The sequence below is a fragment of the Zonotrichia leucophrys genome, chromosome 2 (assembly GCF_028769735.1).
Source record: "Zonotrichia leucophrys gambelii isolate GWCS_2022_RI chromosome 2, RI_Zleu_2.0, whole genome shotgun sequence".
Classification (NCBI taxonomy): Eukaryota; Metazoa; Chordata; class Aves; order Passeriformes; family Passerellidae; genus Zonotrichia; species Zonotrichia leucophrys.
Window position 1 is genome coordinate 121301013 of NC_088171.1, and position 12279 is coordinate 121313291.

Here is a 12279-nt window from a genome sequence, read left to right on the forward strand (position 1 = left end):
CCAGGACTGCCCTCAACAAATCTCTTAGAAATATAGCATATATTTCAAAGAATGAAAAATCCAAAACTTCTATTTAGAAATGACCACTAACAAAGGACCAGGCACACCACTGGTTAAATGTTCCAGTGTCTAATTATGTTCCATTAAAATTGTTTGCTTAAAGCCCAACATTTATCTGGATTCAATTTCGAGACATTTCATCCTATTATAGCTTTGTTAGATCAAAGAATTCTCTATTATCAAACTACTTTTCTTCATGAAGGCAATTATAGGTAGATACTCATTTTGTAACCATGTCTGCCTTTAAAGTAAGGGCTGTGAGTATTACAAGGCATGTGCTTGATTTTTGGCACAAGAACTGGATACTGCATTTGGCACCAGTGTAAGCACTACTGGAACAAAAGTAGTATTGCCTCCCCCATACCATTTGATATTCCCTTTTTAATGCATCCAAGAATTGCATTTGGCCAAGTAGGGGCTTATGTTCAGCTGACTATCCATCATGTCTCCGAACTTTCTCTCGAAACACTGATCCTTGGGATGGGCTCCCATTCCATTTCCAGATGTATGACTTTACACTTGGTGATAGTGAAACAGGCTGTATGAGCTGGACACCAGCAAAGAAAGGCACATCAATTAACTGAAAAGCGTATAAACCTTAGCATGCCTGAAAATTTTGTGAGTTGTTAGCATTTCAGTCTCCTGTTGCTCCTCCAATAGCTATTAGGTAAAGCTTCTGGCTTCAGTTCTGAGGAACTAACAGGAAGATGTTGGTCATTCTGAAAGGGGAGAGGAGTTCACAGAAATTTTATTTCAGAACGTGTCAGCAGCTGGCAGTTATGGACAGTGAACGAGTAACAACATGTTTCCAAGAACCTGAACTTTATCATAAAACATTGACAAAGGATCTGAATTATTTTTTGTTTAGGGGTTGTCATTGTCTGCTACATTTTAAACTTAAATTGCCTCATAAATGCTCCAAAATGCATGCATTAAGTAGACTGTGCCACATTTCTAGTGCAAATTCTGACCTCAGCTATCAGATTATGAGCTGTTTCTGTAAACACCTACTATGGGACATGCTGAAAAGCAACACCAAAAATCCTGAAAGCTATCCTATTAAAGGCGACCAATTACACCAAATTACTGCCTCAAACACAGCTACACTTAAGTATTAGTTTCCACACTATGTACTAACATTTTGCAGCTGTTACCTGAAAGAGGATTTCAGAGACAGGCAAGAAAAATGAGCTGCTTAAGTACCATGAAAACCAAATTAACTTTCTCCTCACTAATGCTTTACAATGTACTCCTTTAAACAAAATCTGGGACCTATAGGGCACTCTTATCAGACAAGCAAGGTTCTACAGAACCGATTAACTTAATGAGCTAATATTTTATGCTCTCTACCTATCACACAATGTCTGTGATCCATTTGTATGGCTTTTTTATGTTCACAAAATGCTTGTCTGTTAAGATACTATAACATGTGTGAGTCAGAGGAAAATAAGTGAAAATGGTGTGGGGAAGTAGTGAACACACTTCCAACTGTAACAAATGAACAGGGATACCAAGGTCAACGACTTTCTTTGGGTACAGCCCCCCCAACATGCAAAATTCATTGCTCGTTGGTGCAATTCTAAACTGAAGTAACCCTGTACTCTTACAAAATCAATTCTATTAATCATGCAAAGTGACTATTCTAATTTTCACTGTAACATTTTTCCCCTTCATCCAGCAACTTTACAAAAATGCTTTTCTTCCTTGTAAAATAGCTTATCACTCACTTTATGAAGATGCCTAATGAAATACTTTTATGCTTTCAAACTCATTCACACATTAAACCTCTTTCAAGCATGTAGTCCTATTACTTGCACTGAATAGCTGTGAGGAAATGTTCATTTTTTCTGATTTAGTGCACTTAGCTTAAATGGACCAAGGTGTTGGTACTTTTGTATTTAGGCACAAGCAGCTGTGTTACTACATTCTGGAGCTTGGCTCAGTATAGGGGAATTTTTAGTTCTGGTTTTAGAACAATGTTGTTCAAGTAGCTGGAAACACCCAGTGACTGACACTCAGCTCTTTTGCCAATGTCCAAACACATTCACAAATAAAAGCAATCAACTATTTTTAGTTAAGCTGCCATCATAAATTTCTATGTTATTTAAAAACTAGCTTCTGAGAAACTTTAATAAACTAGAACTGTTGTTAAGTTTTATTTAAATTGAAGTGCAGAACTAGGCTCTTGCAGAAATTGTTATTAAAATCAATGACAGTGAATTTTATAAGAAGAGCCTTCACTGGCACTTTTAATACAGCTTGCCTGTACCTGATCTGAAAAAAACCCAAATATTTCAGTCAGAGTAGACACAACTTGTTGATCTGTTGCACCAAATGCCTCAGCAAGCTAAGACTCCTCCAGTAAAGTGCTTGCAAGATGAGGAATCAGTCTGAATGCCGAGTTACATGTTTTACCAGTCTCTGGCTTTCTAATCTGTTCTCTGCTACACCTACACATTTATCAGCAACTGTTCATATCCTCATGAATACTGTGCTCTTCTACTTTATAGTACCTGCAGTCTAACACTGCAAACAAATTATGTCATTAAACTGAGTGATTACATTTAATGTGGAAAAAAGTACTATTTTGTTAAGTACTTTATACTTCCTTGGCAAAAATTACCTGAAGATGTTCGAAGTTTGAATTATCCAGCTCAGAGGTTCCCAGCACTGGAAGGACATCAACTGACTGCAGAAAGTCCAGAGGAGGGTCATGAGGAAGATTAGGGGGGATGGAGCACCTCACCCATTAGGAAAGGCTAAAAGAACCAGAATTATTCAGCCTGGACAAGAGGAGATTTCAAGGTGACCTGACTGTTGCCTTCTAGTACCCGAAGGGAGCCTACAATAAGCCTTATTTACCTGGGTATGCAGGGACAGGACAAGGGGCAATGGCTTCAAATTGAGAGTAGATTTTATTAGATTTTAGGAAGAAATTATTTACTGTGAGGATGATGAGGCACTGGAATAGGTTGCTCAGAGAAGCTGTGGATGCCCCATTCCTGGAAGTGCTCAAGGCCAGGTTGGATGGAGCTCTGAACAACCTGGTTTAGTGAATGGTGTTCATGGCAGGGGCATGGAAACTAGATCTTATAGAAAATAGAACTTGAAAATCCCTTCCAACACAGGCCACTCTATGATTCTTTGATGTTAAGAACAGATTTACATTTGCTTTCTTTACATAAAAAGATTTTCACATAGCTTTCTGGTGCACTACAACTAAGCAGGAACCCTGCCCACTCAACAACAGCACACAGCTCAGTTTGTGATTTATTGTTGCAACAAAAAACCTCATCTACTACCTGCAAAATGCTTCCAAGTTTTCTTCCTCCAAATGAATGTTAAGCAGTATCTACATACTGCTAATTCAAACTATGGTTCTTTGAAACACATGACTCCAAACTGAATCTCACAAACGCTGCCACTTCAGAAGAAGATCACAAAAAGACACCAATCGAGACAACAGACTGTTTTGTGCAAGATTGTTTTATTAACAGACCAGACTTCGAAATATTGCAGCTGGGCATCTTTACCTGTAAGGCAAAGAAGAAAAAGGTATAATTAGGCACATGTAGATCTCAAACATGAAAGTGTAATACATTTTTACAGTTTGTAATTTTGGCTAAAAACACTCCTTTTGCTTCACTGGATTTAAGACTGCAGTAGTCTCACACACGGTAACTAATTTCTACATTAACATCTCTTCACTGCAAACTGAGATTTTGAGTACCAAACCTAACAGGATGAACATTTCCACCTTGAACCACTGATACCTATACTTGATATTTAAAGACATGCCAAGATATTGTGCAATTCTAACTTTTGCTGCACTCTCATTTTTGGCACATTTCAGAGACTGTTTACATGCAAAAATGAAAGCAGAAAAGCTGATTTGAGTCCAGTTCCTGTAAAGTTTGCTTGAAAAATTGATGAAATTCAGTATGTTGCCAATACTTATGTTGCTTTCAAGCAACATACAGCAAATATGCTGCTTTCAAGTACTATGCTCTTTCCTCCCAGTCTATACAAAGGAATCAGTACTGGAAGTCTATTTTTTCATTCACTTGAGAATATCACTTAAGAAGTAAGTGACAAATAGAATAAGAAATAAAGACAAACAGCAGGAAACAATCTACTTATAGGAAAGAGGAATACTCTTCTTCAGATACACAGCCCTTCATAATGACATTACCTGGAGAAAGTACTGCCTGTATGTCACCTGAACCTACTACTCTAGTTTGCCCACAGCCTCAGTAGGAACCACAACATTCTTCTTTCTACATGTAGGCTACCTGAATTTTAAACATGCACTCTATTCACAACAGCAGGAAAGGAAAGTTGAGGAGACAAGAACAAGCAGTTATCTTAGATTTAGTCTGCAGGAAAGGCATAACAACTGCTTATAAGCATAAAATAAGAAACTGCAAGGTCACTTCCTAAATTAAAGATGAAGTAAAGCTCTAATGTATGCGACTTATATGGCATTGCTGAGCAAGTCCAGTGAAAAACATGAATGAATATCCCCTGTTTCTCTGCCAAAACACCAACCCTCACAGGCACTTAGAACAACTGCAATAGTGAGCTAGAAGCTTCCCATCTCTAGGAATGCTCCTGAAAACAACACTACTAGTGTAGATCTGCCTTTCCTTTAGCAGGGAAGATAGAGCAGAAAGGATCTACACTGAAGAAAAGCTGCAGTGTTTCCATGAAAAACAGCATCATGCTCAGAAACCAGACAGGAGCACACAGTCCTCCTCAGCCTTGCTTATGCACTAACTTCAAGGACACATTTGCCAGTACTGAAGTTTCTGCCACCAGCAGCAAAATTTCTACAAGAATGGTAGTGGGAGTACCTTAACATCATCCCAGGCACCAAACATTACAGCAATTCTGCTCCTCAGAGCTACCAACATCCTCCTATAGTTGAGCTAAAAAGCTTTGCAAGAACACTGTCCCCAGTAAGGAACTATTTCCTGAAGCTGGAATTTCCACATGCCATGTAAACAGCGCTTTAAAACTCTGACTTCACAGATGGGAGATAACAGCACAACATGCAAGGAGCTTGAACTGAGGAAATCAGCAGCCTACAAAAACGCTTCAAGAATTAACGCTGTCAATCAAATGGAAAGTATTTCCTAGATCTCCTTTAGCTCTTTAGACAGAAAGCAGAGCCCAATGAGCTCAATTTGTTGGGCCTTGGTTATAAGAGTATTTTTAAAAGACTGGAGGGAAAAAAAAACCCAAAGTAGCAAAACAAAACATAAAACTTCTTTCCCCTCAGAAACTTTAATTTCCAAATTTCAAAAAATTCAATTTCTGAATCATCCAAATGGAACTGTACCTATTTTAAATTGTAAAGTCACAACACTACTCATTTTTATGTAACAATCCTCTGAAGCTATAAATTCATCTGAAAATTGTGTATCTTATCTAAAAGAAAAAACAGAATCTCACAAAAACCAGTCAAACAAAAGCCCTACACCAAACAAATCCCAACAAGCCAAACAAAAAAAAAACCATTTTGACTCTAGAGGAATTAGTTTGGGGAAAATTAGGTTTTTGTTTGACATCCTTTCCAAACACCCTAAGACAATGCCAGCATACCTGTCAAACCAAAAAGATATTTGACTGAAACCAAGATATGGGCAACACTTAAGGTCTAAAAAGCAAAGCGAAGTACAAGAACTCTGCAAAATGTGTTGGCTTTGAATGGTACAGACTTCTCACCAAAGCAGGAACAGCAGAGTGACAACAATAGATAAATAAGACATTGTTTAGAGTAGGTCCTATATTTAGGACTCAGCAGTCACTGTTAAATCACTTCAAGTGCTAGTAGACCTTCTCATTTCTAAAGGACAGACTACTCAAATGGGCAAAACAGTCTTTCAAAATTACCAACTTGGCCACTATACATGAAAGCTTTAAATGAATCATTCAGAAGCTTGAACAAGCTGAAAATTTAGACCAGTCTTAATCAGGCTTTTCTAGAAAACCTGAAAAAAAAATGGTACTTGCAATCACAAGATTTCAATCATATTAACAAGTTATTAATGAAGCTTAAAAGTTTCAGCCAAGATCTCAAGGCTTCCCAACATAAAATAAGGCTTTAAAACAAGTTATTGGTAATGTTTGTATCTCCTAAACATATCAGTGACACTGACAATTTAACTTCCCAAATGTTTAAGCTTTAGTAAGGCTTCCAAAATAAATCCAGAACACCATATTGTTCAAGTAGCTTTGTACTGTAGGTACCACCCAAGAATGAGTGAGCATCTATTAAACCTGAATGTCTGACAAATGACAGCAGCCTGCAGAGCTGAACACCAGACAGCCTTGGGCAGTATCTCACCATTAGTTCATTCTCCTTATGAGTCTGTTGATCTGGTCTTCTCTGTTACCAGCATCCCCACCTTCCACAAAGTGGATTGTTTTCTTCTTCATTCCACCCCGAGGTGAGGATAACTTGAAGGGCCAAAGGAAGTTGTTCACAACTTTGAAGTTCTTGCCAACAGTGTAAATTTCATGGATCACATCTTCCATGCAGATGATGCCAAGCTTTCCTAAAATTCAGACACAGTTTTCAGAAAGACTTCAGAGGCACTGGTCAGTAACAAACTAAAAATTATCATGTTGTTACTGTCATGCTTACTTAATTTGATAAACTTCAGGAAGTCAGAAAACCACTCACTTTGTCATGAAACTGAATGACTGACTTTTCCAATTAAAATGGATTATCTCCAGCCAAGTAAACATTTAGATGGCATACTTGGCAAGAGGCATCAGTTTCAACTGTTAAATATTTGCTGGCAGCAGTGAGGAACAACAAAAAACAACCCGCACCTACTGAATCTTAGCAAAACACTGTTCTTTGGAGAAAAGCTAGATTAAATCCACCTAAATCACTGCAATGTTTAACTCAGGGAAATTCACTAGCTATTAGGTTGCTGAATAAATGCTAAAGCATGTTTCCTTAATGCTTTTCCAGAGTCTTCAGCAATATGTTACAAGGTAACTCTTGTAAAACACAGTGCTAAAAAGAGATTACAACAGAATACATGTATCTTTTGGATGCTTATCCCCTGCACAGGAAAAGAAAGAGGCATGACACAGCCTAATCTGAAGGAAAATGCAAATTAACTGCCCAAAAAAGGGAGATACTTGAGTGGTCACTTTCACTCATTCTGGCATGACTGCAAGAGAAGGGAGCTTTCCAGAGCAGCCTGTATCCTAACTGTTCACCATGCTTTGCTTTTACAGAATACACTGATCACTATACTACCTAGTTCTTTCAACAAGTTTTAAAAAGTCTGTTTACCAGATCACAAAAGTCAAAGACAAAATGTCTAATATTAAAGTTCAAAGCTATGATGACTCCTTCATGGTACAGTGGTTTTTCTTTACTCAAAGACTTGCTGACCCCATAAAGGTCAAGGAGGCTACATTTACCATCACAAATTTAAAAGGCTAAAATTTGATTCTTTACGCCTGTTTTCAATACTTTATGATGGAAGTTACTTCCAGCTTGTTTTGCATTAAACAATTAGGACAGAAGTAGAGATCACAACTGAACAGCAGTGCACTGCAGTGACACTTGGGGACAGCTGCCCAGCCAAGCACTGATCTCCCCGTTTGCCCAGCAGAAGTTACCAAGGCGTTTCTGGATCAGGCGGTTGTCGGTCAGAGCAATGCGCTGCTTGTTGATCTTGCCGTAACCTCGCTTGTAGATCAGCTCATGCACGGACTTCAGGTTGGGGTAACTGAAACAAAACAGTCACATTCAAAAAAGGAATTTTAAGTCTTTGCAAGCCTCATTTCATGGCAGCTTTAACATCCCTGACTTGGACTTCCATACCAAATAACTAAAGATCATTTCAGCATGTCCACATGTAAACACAGAAGCAAATCTCACACCAAGTTCCCAAGAACATCAGTATGAGAGTGCAATCATACCTAGCAGTCGTTACCTTTAAAGCACTGCCTTAACCACATTTTCAATTCAAAGATGGGAAAGCACACAGAAGATTAAAAACCCCTGCAAGTCCAGCATAGCAAAATGCAAAACCCACTCAACACTTGCACCCTGATTAGGTACGACTGGGCCTCGTGCCTTTCACTGACCCCCAGGCAATGTAGGGTTCCACAATCCGCAGCATGTTGATAGAGGCTTTGTTGAGCTTCACGAAGGTGCCGTTGAAGATCTGCCGCAGGCGAAGAAGCTGCAGAACCTTGCGAACCTTCGGGCTGACACCGTTGGTACTGGAGAGCAAAGTGAAACAGCCCGAGTTATCAACATCCCAGAAACACAAGGTATCAGGTTAAAAACAACCCCAAACACAACAGCACTGCTCCCATACAAAAACACAGTTCATGAATTACACAAAGCAAGCTCAGTAAATTAATTTACTATTGCAATGTATTTCAGTAGGAAGTTAAAACATCCATTTCCACGAAAAGAACTAAGTATTATACTGAAACAATTTAGAACTAGCCTTGCACTGTCATGAATGTAATTCTTCCAATCACACTTTTGTTTTAGTTTTCTCTTGCACTTTACCAGAGTAGAACAAAACAAACACTTGAGGAACAGCTCAGCAGAATGTTTGGGAACAGAAGCATGTAATTTTATCAAGTTAAAGGTGAGAAAGAATAATTGTCTGCACGTATTTTCAGCCTTGTCTTCTTAAAAATCAGGGATTTTCAAGAACAGTAGGCAGCAAAATTACATAGCCCTTAATTAAACACACCTCAAGGGCATGTACAATATCTACCAACAACTTCTCAAGCCTCTTGTAGAAGGCTTTATCTTATGAATGTATTTAAGCCCTCAAAACAGAGAGGTAACAAGAGAGCCACCTTCAATACTCTTGAACATAAAATTGCTTATTTCTGTACCCAAGCTTACCCTCTTATCCTGATCACAAAAGCCAGTTTGGGCTCAGCTGGCACGTAGTAGTTGCCAGCTTTGCGGGCCATCCTGGCCATGCGGATCTCCTGCCTGTACATGTGCCTGTACTCCTTGTGGTAAGCCTGGGCTCTCGCATAGATCAGCTTCCTTTGTGCCTTGCGGTACTGCAACAAATGGGAAATTGCTTAAAGTCAGAAAATGCCTTTGGACACATGAAAATCACCTTCAAGTAACATGCCATACTGCAGAACTGCCCCCAGGTAACACAGCTCAGAACACCCTCAGTGATGCTGCAGAGAAGCTGGCAGGCTGCTACACAGCAAGCCATGCTATCATTCCTGACTCTCCATCAGCACAGTGGTAATGAAGAGTAATGGGTACAAATTGAAAGCTGGACAATTTAGGTTAGATATAAGGAAGAAATGCTGAATTGCAAAGACAGTGAGACACTGAAATGGGTTGCCCGGGGCAGCTGTGGATAGGCCAACCCTAACAGTGTTCAAAGCCAGGCTGGATTGGATCTTTGAGCAACCAGGTCGAGTGGAAGGTGTCCCAGTCCATGGCACAGGGGTTGGAACTAGATGATCTTAAAGGCCCCTTGTAAGCCCCTACAGCTCTAGGATTCTCTGATCACACACCAAGCTCCCCTTACAAAGGCTATAACCCCTGCCCCGTACCTTACAGACAGCCGTGCACTTCACCCTTAACTCTGCCCAGAACTTTGTCATCAGCCTCTAAAAGCCTCTTTCAGTCCAAAACTTCCAGAAATATCAACACACTGTGAATTTCTGTACTGCATCACACCAGTAGCAGCAGCAGCTGCTACTGCAGCAGATAAGCAATCTCAGTGAAAGGATCAGAGAATATTCACCTTTTTTATAGCCAAAATCTTCTTCTGACGTTTGGCCTTCATGACCGCATAGGCCTGCCGCTTCTTCAGCAGGCTCTCGGGCACCGAGGGCACCTTCTTTACTCTACATGAGAGCACAAACAAAAGCTTTTAGCTGCTGGAAAGAAACACGGTGACAGTACACGTGACAAACACCAAAACTTTTAAACAGAACATGTGTGCAGGCCTTGCTACCTTGAGCCACTTCACTGCATCTTCCTCATCCTCACTGTTCCCAGGCCTGGAACAGCATCCCAGGACAGCTCCCTGGCACTGAGCAGGGTGATGATCTGGTTCAGAACCTGCACCACCCACATTTTGTGCCAGACAAGAAACCCTGACAAACCCACCAGAGCTGCACACAACCATGAACACACAGACCTGTTCTACTTTGCTACAACTGGTAAGAAAACAAAGACCTTTCAAGGTAACTTCTCTCTGGACAATGAACGTTTTAACAGGTACTTGAGCAGCAAAAGCTTATTTGAAAGTACTGTGAAATTTATTTGACAGGACTCTCAACTTGCTCAGACTATCACAGAGTGGGTGATGCTGGAAGGGACCACAGTGGGTCACCTGGTCCAACCTCCCTGCTCAAGCAGGATCGTCCCACAGCACATGGCACAGGATTGCACCCGGATGGTTTTGAACACCCCCGGGAGGGAGACTCCACAACCTCTCTGGGCAACCTGTTCCAGTCCATGGTGACTCGTACGGAAGAGAAGCTTCTCCTTAACTTCAGGCAGAGCTTCCTGACATCACTGTGCCCCGTTCCCTCCCGTCCCGGAAATTTAAAAGTCTCAGACACGACAAAACTTGCCAGAACAGCGTTTACAGAGCCACAGCCACCCTGAGGAGCGCCGATACCAGCCCGGCGCACAATCACTCCCTGCTCCCGCCCCAGCACAGCCCTGCTCGCCCGCCCAGCCCGGAGGAACTCGCCGCCCCGGCCCCCCATTCCCGGCCGCCACGGCGCTCGGGGCCCGCTCTCCCTCCCCACCCCGCCAAGGGCCTGCGGCCGCAGCCGCCGCCCGCGGAAGGCCCGGGCCGGTGGCGGCTCCATCTCCGCCGCGCCGGTCCTTCCCTGCCACTGCTCCCAGCCCCGGCGGAGGCGCGGTGGCCCCGGGGGCGGTGTGGGCAGGGCTCGGGCGGCGCGGCGGCCGCGGATGGCGGCGGATGGCGGCGGGAGGGACGGGACTCACTCCTTGTCCGCCATGGTCAGCGCCGGAAGAGAGGGGCGTGCGCGTGCGCGGCGCGCTCTTAGCTCATTCGCCCGCGTAGACGAGGCCCTGCCCGCCGGCAGGACCCCGAGTTTGGACGTCCACTGTTGTGCCTGACCGCTGTGCGAGCGCTGGGGTGTCCCGGAAGTGCCTGAGGTAAAAGCGGCCGGGAACTGCTTCGGCCCAGCAGGGCTGGAGCCGGCGGTGTCCCGGGATCCGCAGTGTCCCGGGATCGGGCTGTGTCCGGGGATCAACTGTTTTCCGAGCACTGGCAGTGTCCCGGGCACCCGCTACTTCCAGAGTATTGGCTGTGTCCCGGGGTCGGCTGTGTCCTAAACATTGACTGTGTCCCGAGATCCGCTGTGTCCCGAGCACTGTGTCCGAGCACGGGCTGTGTCCCGGGCACCAGCTATGTCCCGAGCACGGGCTGCATCCCGGGATCGGCTGTGTCCCGAGCACGGGCTGTGTCTCAGAACTGTCTGTATCCCGGGATCGGCTATGTCCCGAGCACGGGCTGTATCCCGGGATCGGCTGTGTCCCGGGCCGGGCGGGTCCCGCTCCGCCACCAGAGCCGTCCTTCCCTGAGGAGGCTGAGAGCAGCTCTGTGTGGCGGGGCTGCCAGCGGGCTGCATGCGGCAGGATTTCCCTTATTCCAGCCCTAACCCCTGTCCTTTACGCCACCTCCCGCCCGCGCTCAGTACCGCGGCGGGAATGGAGCTGGGGGGGAATGCTGCCCGCATTCCCTGCACCGGGACGCACGAGGGAAAGGGAACCCCGGGCTGCCTTCCTGCCGGGGTGTGCTTTCATCAGGCCGGGCATCTTTTCGGTTCGCCGTACAGAATCAGTAACTGCACCGTGGAGCACGGAGGGCGGCTCGGGAAGCAGCGCTGCCCGGCACAGCAGCTTGGAAGGCTGCTCAGGGTTGTGGCTCCTAAGTCTCATCCTGTGCGCGCCTAAAATCACCCAGGGAGACACCGGCACATCCTTACACACACACGGGAAGAACAGAAATTAGTGGAACTCTGAGCAGCAAATGACTGTCCGGTGTAAAAAACCGTGTAGACATAAGGAATGCCGAGCTCTGCGTTTAGTGACTTTATTTGTTGCAAATTAAAAGCACGCAGAGGTGTCGCACAGCATTAGCGCCCGAGAACATTATTGAGAGTGCTTTGGATCGTAGTTACAGGTGTATCAGTGTTCACTTT

General features: G+C 43.6%; 1 protein-coding gene across 1 annotated transcript; it reads right to left on the reverse strand.

Moving 5' to 3' along the window:
* Positions 1-3528: 3528 nt before the first annotated feature.
* RPL7 (ribosomal protein L7) lies at positions 3529-11199 on the reverse strand. Its single transcript, XM_064706225.1, has 7 exons — positions 11057-11199; positions 9837-9939; positions 8963-9129; positions 8179-8316; positions 7708-7817; positions 6410-6620; positions 3529-3593 (listed from the first exon to the last, which is right to left on the reverse strand). The coding sequence occupies exons 1-6, from the start codon at positions 11068-11070 to the stop codon at positions 6412-6414; spliced, it is 741 nt and encodes a 246-aa protein (XP_064562295.1). The 5' UTR covers positions 11071-11199; the 3' UTR covers positions 3529-3593; positions 6410-6411.
* Between the last annotated feature and the right edge of the window lie 1080 nt (positions 11200-12279).

What these genes read in the sequence shown, in the direction of transcription:
- RPL7 (XM_064706225.1), bottom strand. An exon ending in AGATTTTGGCTATAAAAAAG is followed by an intron (nt 9,130 to 9,836) that starts GTGAATATTCTC and finishes CATTTGTTGCAG; the next exon opens with TACCGCAAGGCACAAAGGAA. An exon ending in TTTGTGATCAGGATAAGAGG is followed by an intron (nt 8,317 to 8,962) that starts GTAAGCTTGGGT and finishes TTTGCTCTCCAG; the next exon opens with TACCAACGGTGTCAGCCCGA.